The following is a 17,810-nucleotide window of genomic DNA, read 5'->3' as shown; positions in this document are numbered from 1 at the left end:
ATGGCTGAATCAGGCAGGGTGATCGAGAGCACGTGACTCACGGATCCTCCTGTACGCTACAGCGTCGAGCAGCTCTCTCTTTCATTGACCGCCATGATCCGGTCAGCACCGTCGTCCATCGTTTTTCGCGCAGGTCAGGTCAGGCGCATAGCGAGCGCAGCTGGAAAGGATTACGGTCGTCTACCACACTCAAATTCTCCCATCGTTTCCAAACTTAAGTTCTTTAATGCCGTATCTGGAGACGGAAACACAATACCCACGTATCGCGTTCTCGACGGAGTGGGGAAGCCCCTTGAAGGTGCTGAGCTGCCCGAAGTAAGTACCCCAGCCAGAAACGACGCGATCCCTGATGCTTACCAGCCTACCAGATTGACCGAGCGCTTGCTCGGAAGGTGTAAGCACTGAATATCATACGTTGAGAAGTGACGCTCTCAACCAAATATATAATGTAGGTACGAGCATATGCAACTACTCCCGACCTTGGACACTGTTCTCTACAACGTTCAGCGGCAAGGCAAGATATCATTTTATGTGAGTCTCGTGTGCTCTCGCAGCGGCTCGATTTAACCTCGTAAATCAATAAGATGACTTCCGTGAGTTATACTTGAATAGCCCGTTAGCAGAGTTAAAACTGACCTGCCGCTAGCATGGCGAAGAAGCCACTATCATTGGCTCCGCTGCTGCCCTTGAATTGGATGACGAGTGAGTGCATCTAACTCATTATCAATATTCCTTTATCTCAAAATCTCAAAGGGTATTGGGTGGGCATGGTTATCCACTGCCTCCGGTGTTTGCACTGACCTCCTTCAATAGGGCAATACCGAGAAACCGGGGTTCTTCTCTGGCGTGGGTGAGAGCCTTTGCTCGAGGTTCAGGATCTCTTCATAACTTTGCACAGGTATGGCCTTGACAACGTCATGGCTCAATGTTTCGGCAACGAGGAAGACACCGCCAGCAAAGGAAAACAGATGCCGGTGGTAAGCCTTGCATCTTCATACTGACTCTCGTATTACTCACCTCACTATTAGCATCTTAGTTCCCCGAAATATCACTTCCATACCATTTCATCACCTTTAGCTACACAGATACCTCAAGCAGCTGGCGTCGCTTATGCACTCCGTCGAATTCCTTCGAGACGCTCGCGTTCCATTGCCGCTTGCTACTTTGGCGAGGGTGCTGCCTCAGAGGTGGATAAATCTATGATTTCGTATATACCTTACAACTAATGCTATGGCAGGGTGATTTCCATGCCGGTCTGCTGATGGCTTCAACGATCCCATCCCCAGCTCTATTTATAGCACGGAACAACGGCTTCGCTATCAGTACCCCGAGCTCTGAACAGTTCTATGGTGACGGTATTGCTAGTCGTGGACCCGGATATGGTATCCACACCATTCGAGTCGACGGAAACGATGTACTCGCTGTCATGAGTGCAGTCAAAGAAGCTCGCAAACGATGTCTTGAAGAGGGACGCGCGGTGCTTATAGAAGCTATGACTTACAGGTAATGAAGTTTCTTTGTGATACCGACCGAATACTGATTTCACCTCTTCTGCTTCTAGAGTTGGGCACCACTCTACATCAGATGATTCGTTCGCTTATCGTGCACGCGCGGAGGTTGAGGATTGGAAGAAGATAGACAATCCTATCACTCGGTTCCGTCTCTTCTTGGAATCACAAGGATGGTGGGATGCTCAGGCAGAAGAAGAACTCAAAGATCGGCTAAAAGCAGACGTGATGAAGGCCTTTAAACGGGCGGAATCACTCCCGAAGCCAGAGCTTAAGGAGCTTTTCACGGACGTCTATGGGGGCGAAGAACCCTGGAATCTGGTACGAGTCCACTTCCAAATCGTCCTTTTTCATAGCTCACACGCATAACCCCCAACAGAAGGAGCAACGAGCGGAGTTGCAAGGTCTTCTGCGAAAGTATGGGAACGAGTGGGAACCCTGGAAAGCGGAGATAGGACGGTTCAGAAATAAAGCACGAGACCTCATCGATTAGCGGGAATATACGCGTGTGGAGTCTGGATAGAAGTACATGCCGTAACCAGGAAAAGTTGCAAACCGACGACGAGACAGGCCCTGGCCGAGTAGACCATTCCGCAGAATTTCTAATCATTGAGCATCGGTTGAAGAGTCGTTGGTTGCATGGTAACTTCAGAATCCCACAACGCTGGGATTTATAGCACCGCCCAGAATCGAGCTGCTTGTGAGGTCGTTGGTGGAGAGAACGCTAGTGTCACCCACTTTAAGAATGTACTGCTGTTGTTTATTCCGAGGATTCAGTGCTGACGATGAGCGCGGAGCGTTTGAACATCGAACTTGTCGGTCGGGGACTTGCTACGTGCTTGTTGGTGGAATTCCATCAATGAACCTGAAGGGCATATTTGCATATAGTGTATCTACATCATCGACGTGACGACGAAATGAACGGTCCTTCACAAGCAGAACAATATCTCCTAATCGCCACCGAAACGCCGTGCACTTAGACACTCCGGCGGTCACTCACCGTTTGTACCGAGACCACCAACGTCGCGCTGATGGCGGGTACTTAATGAGGGCCGACATTCGCGACCAGTGCCAACCGCAGCCGGCAGGTCCTGCACATCCGTCGTTATTTGGATTGAATTGCGCGCTAGGACAAGCCTGGCTGATGCCAAGGGTTTGGCCCATGCCCCGAACTGATCTTGCGCGAGGTACTGGCCTGGTCAGCATCACGGCTGATCGTAGGTCCGTCAAAAGAGTCCCGAGCGTTGATCAGCGCTTTTCATTGGCTTGAGCCCTCTGCTAACCAACGCCTGGTACGCTTTACTATACACACGATCCAGCCACAATAGCATTTTCCGCTTTCGAGTATCCGCCCTGGGCAGCTCGTCGCAATGATGTGGCCTGCTCCAAGGGACTGCGAGGAAGCGCACATCATTGAGGGGGGCGGTAACAGCCATGCGATTGAGTTGGGGGACACCGAGGCACCAGGCGGGGCTTGAAGCATCTTGGAGAAGATGAGAGTCCCCCGCGCCCGCACCAGAATGATGGTGTACGCAGATGGATGGAATTTGTGTATTGCCTTGGAGAAGCACCGTGCCATGATCAGCATCTGCTATATCTGGGCTGGAAGTCGCGGCTGCTTGTGATATCGTGCTATGCTCCGGTAAGGATGCAAGGCAAAATTCATTATTAGAGGGTGTAGATGGCTCCCGGGATTGACCTGCCAGCGTCACAGCGTCGCCGGTATCAGCAGGCGTGGGCGGAGAGTACCATTTGTGCTCTGTACAAGTATTAGCAGGGCCTACTCCACAAAGTTTATTGCTTAACTTACCTACCAATGGAGTAGAAGGAGTAGGATTCTCATCCATATCAGTTCTATGAGCTTCGAAGTCGCGTCTTGGGCCGCTTGAGCCATAAGGATTCTCTTCCATCACTTGCAAAGGAATGTTAGGAATGCTTGCGGGCAATAATGTCCTGCTGTTGGTGAGAATCCACTCAGCAGGTACGGTGTAAGGGCTGGGCCTGCAGAAACTGTCGGTGTGGCCTGTAAACACGTTGAGCGCCGTGGCTGTGGCATTCAAGAAGTGAATAGGGGCGGAGAATGGCCCTGGAGGTTGGAAGTAACTCCTGTCAGGATTCTCCCACGAGGGTAAGGCAAGCATTGCGATCAGAAGCAATATGTTGCTTTTACCTTTTCACGGTTTCCCTCATGTCTGATAACCCCCGCTCGTCGGAGGATTCGTTCTACTCCAGCCGCTCTTTCCCTTGATGCCTCTGCCTTGGACTCCTCGACGGCCCTTATCCTGGTTCACGATGAGGATGACGACCTCAGCGACAACTCCCCCATTGAAGACGCTGAGGATAGCCAACAATTTGAGGTTACCTCGAGGCCCTCAATGGCGTCGCTCAGACCGTCGGTTGTCCTGCTCTACCTGCTCGCGCCTTTGCTCAAGTTCGGGGCAATGATGCTGCCAAATATTGGCCCGCCGATTAAATACACTGTTCCTTCGATATTCGTTTTTGCAACCGCTACGGCGTTAGCTCAGCAACTTTGGTACATGTTGTCACGACACCTACGAAAGCATAGCGTCGAAGATATCGTACCGGAGGTCTTTGCAAGGGGCAGAGGCAAGGAGAGGTCGCGGGAACAATGGCGGCGTCTGTCCAGGTTCTGCGCAGGGGCTGTTCGGTTGCTATTGTGCATCTTGTATTTCCACGGTGCGCTCACTTCGTCTAAGATGCGCGACGTCTCGCTGACCATAATAAATAGCTGCTGTTGAAAGCGTAGTCCCCCTTGTACCACGGGCTCTTGTAATATCTCCTCAATTGGTTATCACAATCCTTTTCGGCGCACCACTGCTGCCCTTGACTACCCCACGCTCGCTCTCTTCGCTCAGGACAATAGCGGTTACTGGTCTATCCACATTGTCCTATGTCGCTTGGTTTATCTGCGTCGCCGTCGCACACGCGCATGGTACACTTGAAACGTCCCATAGTTGGAGCAACCTTTATAAATTATGGCGGCCTCTCAGTAAGTCCACTAGATCCTGCCTCTTTAAATAAACTCACAGCGTGCAGCTACAACGGCGTTTGCATTCGCATGCCCCAACTCGCTACAGTTGTATTCTAACATGAAGGGAACTACCGGTCGCTCCAAGACCTCCAACTACCGCTCATTCAGCACACTGCTCCTACTATCCTTGACCATCGCTATCAGCCTTACCCTGCCATTAACATTCTTCACCGCCCGTTGGAGACATTCTTCGGTAAGAGATTTTCCGGCCCTCCTTGTCGGCTTGCCTTGATTTGTTCATAAGACCTCGTTACAGCCGCCCCCGCATACGCAGGCCATCGACATATTGCAGGCGATCACTCTTCTCCTAGCGATACCTCCGCTGATCATTACCATGCCCCCATTACCAGCTCCCGATCGATTCCGCCATTTGACAAATGTCTCGGTATCGAAGATTGTGATGGTTTTTATCGTCATTGCGTCCTCCACCCTGCCCCTGGATGTATTGTCTGTCATCGGCCAGGTGACCTTGGTCCTCGCACTACTCAGCACATATGTTCTACCAGGTACGGTTATATCAATAGCACGTATACCTCTGCACCGCTGATCCGCGTTTAGCTTTCTTGCATATTGTTGTACATAACTTCAAGCGCCCGCTCTCAATCATTGTACCCACACATCCCTCTACACCAACCGCCCTCCACCAGCCCTCACACCCCGAACCATCATCTCCTATTCTAGCAAATGACGAGCTACTGCAGCGCAAAGAACGTTTGCTGCAGAAGCGACAGTTCCGGAAACGGCTAATATGGGACATCGTAGCTTGGCTTTTGCTTGTCCCGCTAGGCGGGGGCGGATTGACTTGGACCGTTGGTAAGTTAATGAAGAAGTGGTGAAAACTCGCCTGTTTCTATCTTCGCTTCATTACTGCTCTAGTTTTATCTGTATTTGTTCTATCTGATACCGCAGTTGCGTAGAAATACAAAAGATAAAAGAGACTACTGGACATATGGAGGACAGGAAAGCTAATAGTGGTTTACCACTACTTCATCCCTTTCTCTTGTTCGAAAAGTAGGCTTCCCAGTAGCTTGTCCAAGAATCGTCCGGGGTTCCTTCAGATGTTTGCAAGACGAACTCCCTCTTCCATACTAACGATTTTTGGGCATCCCGCCAAACGAGTGACAAAGGTTGGTAGGACTCGACGTTTCCGGGAGTAATCTACGACAAACTAAACCAACGCGACAGTACAATGGGATCCGACGTACCTTGTCTAATAGCAGTGCCTTAAGGTCGAGGGGTTTGAAGAATCTGAGGTTAGGGTGCCTGGGAAGAGCATGACTCTGGCGAGGGCTAGCGTTTGAATGATACGCGTTAGTGAAGAAAGATTTGGGACGGACCGAGAACTCGAGGTATCCGGGGCAAGAGGGTGATTGGGAGATAAGCATGCTGGAATGACGTCGATCCACCAGGATTTTAGTAGGATGAATAGCTGCCACAAAGGAGAATTAGGGACGATTTAGTTTCACTCGAAGCACGTCAGGAGGCATACCGAAGGGCTCGTCGTTCATTAGACACCGCATGGCCGTGAATATCACTTTGGCGTCATCTCGAGTCTTGAACCGCAGATCCACTGGCGACGAACCATGACAAGTAATGTTGATCAACCGGCCGTTCAGATCAGCGGAGTAGGGCCCTTTGGCAATATGCCCGGGGCGGTCGTCTCCCGACAATCCTTCTCCGCTAAATATGACAAAGTCCTGGAAGGGGACGGTCGTGGACATGAATTACGAGATGAGTGAGAAACATTCACTTACGAGCCCAGTCCTGGTGGCTATGATGAAGGCATTGCGTGTAGTGTCGTACTTTAAAACACCTTTGCCCTTCTCTCTGCACAGAAATCGAGCTATGGGCGTCCATGCTGATTTGTTGGCTTGCCAAGCGTCGTAGAGTTTCCCATGGTCATTCAAATAGACAGAGAGGTGGTCGACACCATTTCCCCTCCTTGCGAACTTGCCGAGATTAGGGTACGCCGGCCCTTGTATTTCCTCGCTGGCTTGAAAGTCCATGCGGAATGTGCGATATACGACGGAGGAGAACCAGTAGCAACTACGATCCCACAGGTTATAGTCCCCGTATTCTTCCTCAGTAACCAGTGCCAAAAGGTCAAGGAGTCGGCGGAAGGAAGCAGGGTTAGGCTTAAAGAATGCCGACCAAGCTTTCTGAAAGTCGGGCCCAACTATTGACTCGGCACGGCGCGCAACCTGGGCCTGGTGTTCAGCTAAACACACGCCCTTCTTTTCGATAAGATTTGCATTAGATGATGCGGTGAACATAGTCATGTTCGGGTTCGAAACGAAACGGTCGACTCGAAGGAAGTATTTCTGATGTTCCTCGGTAGCGATTTCGAAGAGCAGCATTTCGTGGTAGGGCACGAGGATTGTCTCTTTGCATATGTGCATTGCGACGACGTGACATTTGTCTGGAACTGGGAGACCTCGCAGGCCCTCCGTGAAGGTCGACAGAGTGTCCTTCCAGATGGCGATTTGGCTGATTGGCGATGTCCCTGACCCGTCGTCTACATCTTCGAGAATCGCAGTGAGTTTGTCAATGCCCGAGTAGACTGGGGCGGGTGCAGACGAGCCAGCTGAACTCGATAACGAAAGTCCCATCGCGAGCGCAGGACAAAAGTGCTACAGCAACCGCCTCGTGCCCAAAATTGCAAGCCTACACTCTCTCAAAGGTGACAGTAGGATGAGCGCTTCGGCGCTAACGCGACTTTTCCAAAACCAACTCGAATGTCAAGGAGGAATTCACCATCCCCACCCCCAGCCAAGCGGGCAAAACGAACCATGGACGGGCCCTCCAACTTCGAGAATCCGAACGGGAACCACAACGCTCTCCCCCCTCTGTCGTTATCGATACTAGGCGTCGAACCACTCGACGAGTTCATCAAGGAAATTGCAGACTTTATTCACCATATGATCATGACACGTCCAAATATGCCGGGGCAGGTGGAAGTTGAGGCCAAAATTGGAGTGCTGCGCGATCTTTCCGGTTCGAGGCTATCGTTACCAGTGCTGGTGGAAACAAGTGCGTATTTCGCATGATAGACGGTAGAATGGCAAAGGCTGATGCCCTCGATAGTTCTAGTTCCCGATACTATAGAATGCCGTTTCGAGTCCAATATGTCAATGGTGGGCAGCTCTTTGCGTCTTTGAATCTTGTACGATGGGCTCAAAGGTATTCACAGCACCAACATAAACATTACAATAATCTCCTGAACAACTTAATGAATACTTCACACCAGTCGAATCGCCCCTCTCCTCCTCTGGAGTACAACCATTTGCATCTTATTGACACTTTTTACCCAGTCGAAGGCCAACGACAGAAAGTACGAGTCACGAGAGAGGAGCAATCTGGGAAAGTCCAGGAATGCATGAAGAAAATCCGACTGGGGGACTTGAATATCTACAGCCCCAAGCGAGCAGCTGATTGGCGCGTTTCGGTCAATCTGGAAGTTCCAGGTACGTTGAACCACGTTCAGCACTCGCACCCCGTCTCATATCGTGTACTGCCCTCCAGTTCCACACCCAGTAGGATCAGCATCCCTGACGAGGCGGAAAGATCGCCTCAGCTACTCTCACGAAGAGTATAAAATTGACTTGACTCAAGTAACATCAACAACGTCACCCAATGCCCCAGTATGTTCCTTGCCAAATACTGAAGTCACGATTCCGATGATCCATGTGGTAGCCTCAAGTGATTCACGAACTTGAAATAGAGATAGCTCGTTCAGAGCTGTTATTATCGACAGCGGCTGTGCGTGGCGATCCGAATGTCTCAGAACAAGAACGTAGTGCCTTCGACGAGCTGATACGCGCTTTCGTCAACAACGCCAGGATTCTCGTCCGAAATTCCAACGACGGGTGGCAATAAACAGATTTACTTATGGGTATTAAGCCTGGTATTATTGTTCCTATTACTTGGTGCCTACAAGAGCTGCAGTGTAACATAAACAGGGAATGATTGAAGAATGGGCGAATGGTATGTGTTGTATTTTATGGGTTACAAACCAACGACTTCAACTTGATCACCATCTTCTAGATCGAATGCCTCTATCTGAGTGCCATTATCAGCCTCATCGCCGTCGATAGATAATTTAGGGTCCTTTGCGGCTACCGCCTTACTGCCCTTGCCTTTCTTGTTCTTGGGTTGCGGTTTGGCAGGAGCTCCGACTTCTCCTGCTAATGGGTATTGCTCGCTTAATCCTGCTTTCTTGAGGAAGGCCTTCACGATGGCACCACATTTGGTTGTAGGGCGCACAGTTAACGTGATGTCTTTATCCTTGGTCAATTTCGACCGGATTATCAGTTTGAATGTATCGCTCTGGCTGGCTTCGGACTCTGCATCGGATTCATCGGATTTGTCCGCAGCAGCTACTGACTCTTCTTCATCTATAAGGGCATTGATGTCGCCCCCAATGCTGGGTAGAGACTGGTTGCGAAGATACTCGAATGTTGCGCGGTCGCAAGCAACTTGGAAAGGCTGATTAGCAACAGGCAGACAGGCATATCTCGAAAGAAAACACACCCAGTTCGGCTTCAGGCGGCATCTCTAGGGCATCAGCAGTCACGGAGGCAAACAGTCGAACGCCGTTGTAGCTGACTCTCAGGTTGTCGACAAGAACACTGGCGGAATCTGCTACCGAGTCAAAAAGCACGTGGAACGTGTCATCCTGAATATGACTATCTTAATGGTGGGTGGCTCGCAGCAACCATTTGACCTACGCGATTCATCTTGAACGCCCATATTTCGGCCTTGCCGATCGCGTCGAGTGGGTGGGGCCTCCAGCGCACGCTTATGAGGATGCTCCCAGTAGCATGCGGAGCAGGTTCCTCTGAAAATGAGCTGCCAGTTGATAGTTGGGGGAATGATGCTTGGGATTTGGTAGTTTTGGCAATCATAGCAAGTTCAGGAGCAAGAATGATGGTGTCAGTGGATTCATCTGGATCAAACGCTGTGGGGGACGCTGGTCTTGGAGCAGGTGCTAGGGCTTGACTAAATGGCCAGTCAATGAACGCTCAAACGTGTAGAGGAGAGACGAGTACCGAACGACGTTCCGCGCATTAATAAGTTGATGCAAAGGGATGTCTGGAGGAGGGGTGATGGACTTTGATCTTGATCGACTGCGAGCAGATTTGCGTATGCGTTTATTCCCTTTCCTAGGACCATGTTCAACGATCTCGACGTCGTCGTCAGAATCAGAGCGACCTGGATCTTCGGAGAGAAAGCTTCGTACGCTCTCAGTTTCCACACAACATTGGATGCTAAAAGTATTTACCGGATGATATCCTGGTCTCTCTCCCACCGGGGAACTGGGTGGTCCTGTTCTTCAGACTTGCGCTTACGGCCTCTGCGCTTTGGAGACCCATCCTCGTCGCTATCGAGTGCACGAGGCGGTTTGGCCGATGCGCCTAAGCATTCGCTTGATATGTAGTGCGGAATGAAGTACTCAGGTGCCTTACGTTCATCTAACTGCTCTAATACCTTCCAGTCCTTCAATGTACGCGACGTGTTGCGCATGAATAACGCGTCTTCATCTTGCAAGTTGGATGTGCTCGAGGTCCCTTGTGTGGAGGAATCGTTGATGGAGCTACTGGAGGAGGCTTTTGGCTTTGGCTTAGGTCGTGGTCGAGGACGCGGTCTTGCTTCTGACATGTTGCAATTTAACCGTGGAGCGTGGGAATTCCAGGGTTTCGCGCGAGGTCATTGTCACGCCGTGTGACCTGCGTCACACGCTATGTCGGAACCAGTCATCTTCAGACGCACGAAATCAAAACCAAAGCAAAGAGCGCGCCAGACATCCCCCACGGCAGGCGATGAGGAAGCAGAGAAGGGAACGGAATCACCCAGCACCCTCGTAGCTAAGCTGAAGAGGCGAGTGAAACCCAAGTCGAGGCTTAGTTTTGGTGCAGCAGACGAGGTTTGCGTTTCACTTGCCTCGTAGAGCTGAATGCTAATGGATGGGGAAGGAGGGTGATGGGGAGGTATTTCAGGTGAAGAAATCTAGCCTCAGTCAGAAATTGATCCTGGGGCGCAACGCAGCACCGTCAAGGTCGGCATTCTTTACCATGACCTGGACAACGCTGAGGACCTATCAGTACCCTCGCGCAGACGACTTTGGCAAGTCGTGGCCCTGTGTATGATTCCGCGTATCTATCAGAGCTGAAAGCAAGCACACCGAGTACGCGGCCACGCCTTGCTGTCGATGATGGAGACGTATCGATGGACGTAGGCGAGACGTCTATATCGAATGTTCAAACGGTGGATATATTTGGTGCGCATCCTCAATGGGGTCCATTTTCGTTAGCTGAACCTGCAATAGAGTCCGAAACAACTATTCCTGCGGAGGCGACTATTAAGAACGCGAAGGAGAAACGCGAACGCTTGCGCGGCACAGGAGCAGGAGATGACTTCATTTCCCTCTCTGTGACCCGTCGTGTTGAAGACCAAGGACCGCATCCAGAAAGCCGCCTCGTACGTGAAGAAGATGAACTCGGTGAAGGAGATGATGGTTTGTCTCTTCCGCCTAGCCTCGTCTTGCTCATTAAACTTATGCGAGATCTTCAGAGTTTGCTGAATATACCAGTGCACAAGAGCGCATAGCTTTGGGGAAGAAATCACGGAAGGTTGAAGCCTCTAAACGCAGGGATGCAATGAAGGAAATGATCGCCGACGCGTAAGTTGAAACCGATATTTGCCCGCTTCCCAGTGTTCATACAATGTTGTCAGCGAAGAAGAGGACGACGAGACAATGGAATGGGAGCAAGAGCAGCTTAGACGAGGTGGAAATCAAGCTCAAGAAGCATCAAATACACCAGTCAAACGTGTATATGTAGCTGCAACTAGTAAGTGGACCTCTAGACGAATGTGTCCTACAACTTAGTTATTTTTAGTCCCCACGGTCACACCGATTCCATCTCTTGGCCCGGCTCTGTCTCGCCTGGCTGCATCATTATCGCAATTGACCGTGTCTCACGCTTCAAACACGTCGTCACTCAATGCAATCGCCAAAGAACGTTCTGAGGTCGACGAGCGGGAAATAGAGTTGCGTGATATGGTTGATAAGGCCGAACTAAAGCGTTCCTGGTTCGATAGCTTCCATGAGTGGGTTGAGGGTGTTGCCGAATTCCTTGATGAGAAGGTTTTCTTCCGTTTATCTTTCCCTAACGTTTGGCCCTAACCAGTTCGCAACAGTATCCTCAACTCGAGAAGTTGGAAGAGGCTCAGCTCACGCTGTTGAAGCAACGTCTCGACGTCGTCGTAGACCGCAGACGTGCGGATGACGAAGACGACTTAGCAACCTTCCACGGGAGACAAGCAAACTCCAACGTCGATGATGCTACCCCCAAAGATGAATTTGGCCGTTTAATCCCTCCTAGCGTACTACGCCGCGAACGTCGAGCCGCTCGTTTGGCTCGCCGGGCCCGACGTCAATCAAAAACAGAAGAGGAAGGATACTCGACTGATTCATCTCTAGCTCCTGCCGAGCAAGAGTCATATGAACATACTTCGGGAGAGTTGATCGAACGCAAGGCCGATGTCTTAGCAGATGTGCGGGCTGCTGAATTCAAAGACCCTGCCAAAAGTAAATGGTGGCGCGAGTGGCGCGAGAAGTATGCAGATAGCTATGTCGGGGCCTGGGGAGGACTAGGACTCGTAGGCGCATGGGAGTTCTGGGTTCGCTTGGAAATAGTTGGATGGGACGTGATGGAGGTGTGTGTATTTGATCCTTGCTGACAACCCAACTTACACTTAATAACAGGACCCTAGAAGTCTCGACGGTTTCAAATGGTACAAAGGGTTATACGAATATTCTCGCCCCGGAGATCCCACAAATCCTGATAGCGAGCTTGGGCCGGATGGTGACTTGGTTTCATCCATGATATCCACGGCCGTCATACCTCGCATGTGCAAATTAATTGAAGGAGGGGCACTTGATGTATATTCAGGCAAACATATTCGCAGGATCGTTGATCTTGCAGAGGAAATGGAGGTCAGCGTTGAACGAGGAAGCGCTAAATTTCAGGTGGGTGTGTCCTCCCTTAAAGGGTACCAAAGCTGACCTCATAGCTAACAAACAGGCGTTACTGAAATCTGTATATACCGTCTTCGATCGCGCAACTCTCCAAACTGAGGAACTTATCGCTCGCTCCAAAGACGCTGCCCCTCGGCAGCCGATTTTTGATCCAGAAGCTATTCCAGCAAGGTCGCGATTCCTCGCGCGCCGTATCAAGCTTGTCCAGAATCTAATGCGGTGGCGAAAATTTACCGGTGAGATGCTCGGAGCCGGAGAGATGGCGAGTAGATTGGTCGATGGTTGTATCAGGAGCGTGGCTGAAGAAGGCTGGGACGTTGGTGGCGAAGCTGCTATGCAGAAGGTGCGTCGAGGCAGTGTACAACGAAATTTCCTCCGTCCAATGATGCTTGTTTAGGTGGTCTCCTTCTTACCGTCAACACTTGTATCATCTAGTACCAAGCGAATGTTGAATATGCCCTGATGGCGTATGGCCGCCTATGGCCGCCGCGAGCTCCGAACGGTCGGTACACATTGGACTGCCTATGCTTGATCCTTATAACCGTGGGGGCCGCCAATTTGCAAGTGCCTGATCCCGAGGTCCCCTAATCCCACTCCATAAGGATAGTTCGACGCGACTTCGCTCGCATACCTACCGAACTATCCAGCGGAGACCTCGAAAATCGAGACTGAAACCTATATGACCCGTATGAGCAACCAAAATCTTGGAGTTTACTTCTTGCGCGGTTCGTTCCGTTGTCAAACATCCTCCCTCTTCATTCCTGATGGCTTGTAATATACGCATATCTAGACGTAATTTAATTTTAGTGATTTCAAATTCGCACTTTCGATCATGAAGCGGAAGCGGGCTTGAAGACTCCAGCATCCCCGCATTGCTCGTGCTCGTTAATCATGTGCATGGTGTGTACCGTGTGTTTGCACATTTTGGTTCTTCATAATATTTCAGAACAACCGGCGGGCGTTGCGGGAGCCAGAGTCTAGTCCTTCAATCACGGTGGCTGAACCTGCCTGGATATCACCCTCAAAGATGAGCCATATGGTCTACCCCTATAACTTCTTGGACTGTTCGCTCCAATAACATTACTCTCTTCCTCTCTTCATTCCCCCACTCTTCCCCGCTTTATATTTTGACGGTCGCTCCACTAATCACATCCCCACTTCCCCACTTCCGCGATCCTTACCTCTTCCGCTCCGCTAATCACTCAACTCATTTAACTTCTCATGTCCTCAACGCAGAGCGACAGCACACAACATTGGGAGGAGGCGCAGAAGAACGATGTCGAAGCTCTGGCTTATCCGGGGGACGAAGACTCCGTACAACTGAATTGGTGGGCAAAGTATCGGTGTGTACCCCTTGTATTCATTAATTGAGAGCCTCTCGAACATCACGGAATCACTAGAGATATGATCCGAGAACCGGCTGCTGAGTTCATTGGGACGGCCATCCTCATCGTGTTTGGGAACGGCGTAAACTGTCAAGTGGTTCTGTCTGGTGTCTCCGGTGTAGCTTCTTCGGCGAAGGGAGTAAGTCATTCACTTAGACGTAAAACAAGTCGACGTCTCTGATGTTTCTTAGGATTACCTTTCTATCAATTTTGGTTGGGCGATCGGTACTGCTCTGGGGGTTTGGGTGTCTGGTGGAATTTCTGGAGGCCATATCAACCCAGCGGTATGTTTCTATAATTCATTATAATCACGGTGAGGAGTTCTGACATCGGGCAGGTGACTATAGCGCTCGCTACATGGCGGGATTTCCCATGGCGCAAGGTGCCGGGGTATATCTTTGCACAAGTTATGGGCGGTTTGGCTGGTGCCGCTTTGGTCTACGCAAATTATTACCATGCCATCAATATATTCGAAGGAGGTTCAGGTGTCCGCACCTTGAACACTGCTGGGCTCTTTTCCACATATGCTGTAAGCATGACCAATTTGGACATCGTTTGCCCGTATTTGACCAATGTACGCTTGCAGTTGGACTATCTTTCCAATGTGTCTTGCTTCTTCTCCGAGGTCCTGGCCACTGCGGTGTTGCTCATCGTTGTACTAGCAATCGGTGATAAGAGAAACTGTCCACCTCCCGCGGGGCTTGCCCCACTGGTCCTTTTCCTACTCATTCTTGGCATCGGAGCTTCCCTCGGCATGCAAACAGGTGCGCTTGACTCCTCTGTCATGATTGTATCTGATACATTGCTGAAACTCCGTAGGTTACGCGCTCAACCCTGCTCGCGACCTGGGGCCTCGTCTCCTCACTGCTATGGCAGGCTATGGGAAGACTGTATTCACGTTCCGCAAGTAAGCCATCTCTGCATTGACAACACTTTACATAGATTAACGATGCTGTCCGTAGCCAATACTGGCTCTGGTGTCCTATCATGGGTCCAATTGTCGGTGCGCAACTGGGCACAATCTTTTATGATCTTTTCATCTTCCAAGGAAATGAAAGCCTCATCAACAAAACGTACGCTTTACCTATTCATCTTCACCGCTACCCCTCTAATTACACGTTCAACGTTTAGGAATAAAAAGTCGGACAGACCCCATGCGCCATCCGCACAGCGGGACATGCTCCCCGCTGGACCTGGGGCCGTCGACAAAGTCTAAGCCACTGTATCTTAATCCCTATCTCACGACCTGTAGCTCTACCACCTCCCTGATAATGTATGTACATACTTGTACAGTTCATAGAGCGTATAATCATCGCCAAATACTTAGTGTTCGTGTCCATGTCCAAGCACACTGCTAAGCGTGAAGGGCACAAACATACCCAAGGTTATGAGTCCTACTCTCGCTCCTTTGGATAGGTCTTCTTTGTGGCCGGAGACGGGCTGCAAGATTGTTGCAACGTACAAGAACGTACCACCCTACGAGTGCGTTAGTGAGCCATGCAGAATAATAAGCGAATATCAGTTACGGAGAAAAGGAGCGCCGCCCCAGTCCAAGTGTGATTAGTCCCAGACGACAGGTATGACATGAGATAGTACGTCAGGATGGCGCCGACGGGGGTAGAAGCACTAAACAAGGCGAGATGCTTTCTACATTCGGGGCGCGGCAAAGAGGTTGCTAACAAAGATGTTGTTAGTGCCAAGGCTGTGGGAGCTGTAAAACAAAAAAATCGCAGTGTTCAGTATCAGCGCTTGTGTAGTCAGCTAAAATTAGACGTGCCCTTGTGAACCATTAATGCCATGAACACAATGAAGGAGAGTTCGGAGGGTTGTGATGACGAGGATTGGTTGGTGGGCAAGAACGATGCCCCAAGGGCCAGACCATCAGCCAGCGCGTGAATGAAGAGACCTAATGTAAGAGCTATGGCATGACCCCGCCCCTGCTGCGCTGCCTCGACACCTTCGTGAGATCCGGGCCTTGGCGACCGACGTTCGGCATCTTCGACATGCGCGAGCTCGTCTAGTTCCGCATCAAATTCAAGCGTACTGTGTTCATGGAGTGAAACGGGGCCGAATGATGGGGAATGTGAATGTGGTGCCAAGACCTGCTCTACAGCGAGCATCAAGACAAAGCCTGTGAGAAGTGAGAGGGCTATCATAGATGTGGGTATGCCAGCCTCCGCTTCTCCAGCGCGCGCGTGGCGGTGCGACGAGACGACGGCTTCAACACCTCTGAGAGCATGAGTCTGAGTCTTCGGGTTGAACACTGAGATACACACTCTGGAATGATCACTCCGAGGGCCGTTCCGATTAAGAGACCCGTCCCAAGGGTGGAAAGCATGGAAATGTGAAGCTCTACGCATCATCCGGGTCCATTCAGCGTCCCGAAAGCGCGTAGACAACATACTCACTTGAGAATGCAAACGACAAGGGGAGTATCCCGACCAAGAACGAGCCTAATCCTAGCACAAGAGACATCAGAAGGAGTGTTCCTGACATCCTGCTGCAATAGGCCGTTGCGATGAGCAAAGCGTTGTTTTGAGGAAGAGGCAATCTGTCACTCGTGCGCCGCGCAACGTGCCCTGCACCGACCTAATACCACGTGACTCCACTACACTTACTTCCCGGATAAAATACACGAGAGGAAACAAAAACATATTACTCATTGCATTGCATTGCAGTCATGAAGTAATTTGATTGTATATAGTCCTAGCTTAGGCCATATTAATGCTAGTTTACCAATGTCATTACCGCAATAAATGAAAGTGCTCGGAAGCGCTTTGACCCAGAAAGAGTTACAGAAATCTTTATATAGCTTTGCACCGCTATAGGTCTTGGAATTTTGAGCAGACATAGAGGGACATTACTTGGGCTTGAGCTTGAGGCCTTGAGACTGGTACACGGACGAGTATTTTGAATGGTGACCACGATTAGTTTGAATGAGTCGAATGACCATTGTATATTGCCAGCCAATTATGAATTATGCATATGCATATGACGTAAGATATGCAGGTATATTGCAATAATTTACTCGCAGGTCTAGGAGTAATCAAGCGTAAGTAGAGGATAAGTAGCATGATGACTGCCACGTACCGCAACGCTAGTGCCTCCGCTTGCAGCAGTACAAGTGAGGCCGGCGCAGCAGGCCTTCGGGTTAGATAAAGTGCACAAGCTTCCCGCCTTGGGGCAAGGCTTGCCGTCTTCCATGAGCTCGGACGCACCGACGATGGCGGCAACGAAGGCAACGGCGAAAGCAACGGTCTTGATGAATTGCATGTTAGGAAGACCTGTGGACCCAATCAGATGCGAGCCATCTTTCAAGACTAAGCAGCTTACTGCTGAAGAGAGGTGACTGAGGAGAGTGCACTGAGGATCTACTGAAGACGCGATGTTGCTTTTAAGTGGCGTCATCTGTACTAGAATCCTTACGGACAACGTTCTCAATGCTAGAGCTTCGCTAATCTTTGGCATGGGGCCAGTTGCGGCCTAAGTAAGCGTAACGCGTGAGTAATGGACCAGCCACCAGACTAGCGCCCCTGTCGAATATGAGCATGAATGCGCTATCGACACCGCCAAGACGGTCCAAAGGGGAACGCCACGGCGCTAACCCTGATGGTAGTTGGTCCCGATTCTGACGTCCTCATTCTCATCGTTCACTTTAGTAAATAGCAGCCTTCATTCTTTGAACATTTGACGCCCTCATGGTCCTCATTCTCACGATGCATTTTATGGCACTCTGGCGATTCAGATACTCCGCCAGTACACACCAGACATCACAAGTGAAACAAACCTTGCAGGATTAAGACAATGCACCGGGTGAATCGCGCGGA

At 50.5% G+C, this 17,810-nt stretch overlaps 10 protein-coding genes across 10 annotated transcripts; 5 read left to right on the top strand and 5 right to left on the bottom strand.

The window, feature by feature from the left end:
• Positions 1 to 93: 93 nt before the first annotated feature.
• On the top strand, positions 94 to 2,001 carry PC9H_010836 (uncharacterized protein; the record flags this gene model as incomplete). The annotated part of the gene is made up of 11 exons (XM_036780329.1): positions 94 to 315; positions 369 to 394; positions 453 to 540; positions 647 to 702; positions 754 to 761; positions 814 to 850; positions 899 to 977; positions 1,029 to 1,187; positions 1,238 to 1,503; positions 1,562 to 1,829; positions 1,888 to 2,001. The coding sequence occupies 11 exons, from the start codon at positions 94 to 96 to the stop codon at positions 1,999 to 2,001; spliced, it is 1,323 nt and encodes a 440-aa protein (XP_036627712.1).
• A 633-nt stretch (positions 2,002 to 2,634) lies between these two features.
• PC9H_010835 (uncharacterized protein) lies at positions 2,635 to 3,649 on the bottom strand (the record flags this gene model as incomplete). Its single annotated transcript, XM_036780328.1, has 3 exons — positions 2,635 to 2,762; positions 2,812 to 3,267; positions 3,319 to 3,649. 3 exons carry the CDS (start codon positions 3,647 to 3,649, stop codon positions 2,635 to 2,637), a joined length of 915 nt encoding a protein of 304 aa, XP_036627711.1.
• Positions 3,650 to 3,883: 234 nt separating this feature from the next.
• On the top strand, positions 3,884 to 5,477 carry PC9H_010834 (uncharacterized protein; the record flags this gene model as incomplete). Its single annotated transcript, XM_036780327.1, has 6 exons — positions 3,884 to 4,205; positions 4,258 to 4,518; positions 4,566 to 4,753; positions 4,817 to 5,066; positions 5,119 to 5,373; positions 5,437 to 5,477. 6 exons carry the CDS (start codon positions 3,884 to 3,886, stop codon positions 5,475 to 5,477), a joined length of 1,317 nt encoding a protein of 438 aa, XP_036627710.1.
• A 70-nt stretch (positions 5,478 to 5,547) lies between these two features.
• PC9H_010833 (uncharacterized protein) lies at positions 5,548 to 7,169 on the bottom strand (the record flags this gene model as incomplete). Its single annotated transcript, XM_036780326.1, has 4 exons — positions 5,548 to 5,718; positions 5,766 to 5,989; positions 6,050 to 6,257; positions 6,315 to 7,169. 4 exons carry the CDS (start codon positions 7,167 to 7,169, stop codon positions 5,548 to 5,550), a joined length of 1,458 nt encoding a protein of 485 aa, XP_036627709.1.
• A 126-nt stretch (positions 7,170 to 7,295) lies between these two features.
• CET1 (mRNA-capping enzyme subunit beta) lies at positions 7,296 to 8,436 on the top strand (the record flags this gene model as incomplete). The annotated part of the gene is made up of 5 exons (XM_036780325.1): positions 7,296 to 7,590; positions 7,645 to 7,694; positions 7,751 to 8,024; positions 8,083 to 8,201; positions 8,254 to 8,436. 5 exons carry the CDS (start codon positions 7,296 to 7,298, stop codon positions 8,434 to 8,436), a joined length of 921 nt encoding a protein of 306 aa, XP_036627708.1.
• Positions 8,437 to 8,565: 129 nt separating this feature from the next.
• On the bottom strand, positions 8,566 to 10,218 carry PC9H_010831 (uncharacterized protein; the record flags this gene model as incomplete). Its single annotated transcript, XM_036780324.1, has 6 exons — positions 8,566 to 9,035; positions 9,091 to 9,235; positions 9,288 to 9,558; positions 9,609 to 9,791; positions 9,842 to 9,974; positions 10,026 to 10,218. 6 exons carry the CDS (start codon positions 10,216 to 10,218, stop codon positions 8,566 to 8,568), a joined length of 1,395 nt encoding a protein of 464 aa, XP_036627707.1.
• An 82-nt stretch (positions 10,219 to 10,300) lies between these two features.
• Positions 10,301 to 13,270, top strand: PC9H_010830 (uncharacterized protein; the record flags this gene model as incomplete). The annotated part of the gene is made up of 11 exons (XM_036780323.1): positions 10,301 to 10,483; positions 10,533 to 10,615; positions 10,662 to 10,837; positions 10,886 to 11,074; positions 11,131 to 11,239; positions 11,293 to 11,408; positions 11,457 to 11,704; positions 11,758 to 12,276; positions 12,326 to 12,589; positions 12,645 to 12,945; positions 13,206 to 13,270. The coding sequence occupies 11 exons, from the start codon at positions 10,301 to 10,303 to the stop codon at positions 13,268 to 13,270; spliced, it is 2,253 nt and encodes a 750-aa protein (XP_036627706.1).
• Positions 13,271 to 13,819: 549 nt separating this feature from the next.
• PC9H_010829 (uncharacterized protein) lies at positions 13,820 to 15,199 on the top strand (the record flags this gene model as incomplete). Its single annotated transcript, XM_036780322.1, has 8 exons — positions 13,820 to 13,941; positions 13,999 to 14,122; positions 14,175 to 14,267; positions 14,321 to 14,512; positions 14,570 to 14,747; positions 14,803 to 14,890; positions 14,946 to 15,056; positions 15,115 to 15,199. 8 exons carry the CDS (start codon positions 13,820 to 13,822, stop codon positions 15,197 to 15,199), a joined length of 993 nt encoding a protein of 330 aa, XP_036627705.1.
• A 541-nt stretch (positions 15,200 to 15,740) lies between these two features.
• PC9H_010828 (uncharacterized protein) lies at positions 15,741 to 16,479 on the bottom strand (the record flags this gene model as incomplete). Its single annotated transcript, XM_036780321.1, has 3 exons — positions 15,741 to 16,212; positions 16,260 to 16,335; positions 16,392 to 16,479. 3 exons carry the CDS (start codon positions 16,477 to 16,479, stop codon positions 15,741 to 15,743), a joined length of 636 nt encoding a protein of 211 aa, XP_036627704.1.
• A 540-nt stretch (positions 16,480 to 17,019) lies between these two features.
• On the bottom strand, positions 17,020 to 17,391 carry PC9H_010827 (uncharacterized protein; the record flags this gene model as incomplete). The annotated part of the gene is made up of 1 exon (XM_036780320.1): positions 17,020 to 17,391. The coding sequence occupies one exon, from the start codon at positions 17,389 to 17,391 to the stop codon at positions 17,020 to 17,022; it is 372 nt and encodes a 123-aa protein (XP_036627703.1).
• Between the last annotated feature and the right edge of the window lie 419 nt (positions 17,392 to 17,810).

Source organism: Pleurotus ostreatus (genome assembly GCF_014466165.1).
Source record: "Pleurotus ostreatus strain PC9 chromosome Unknown scaffold_8, whole genome shotgun sequence".
NCBI classification, from domain to species: Eukaryota; Fungi; Basidiomycota; class Agaricomycetes; order Agaricales; family Pleurotaceae; genus Pleurotus; species Pleurotus ostreatus.
This window is presented reverse-complemented; position numbering and strand designations above follow the sequence as displayed.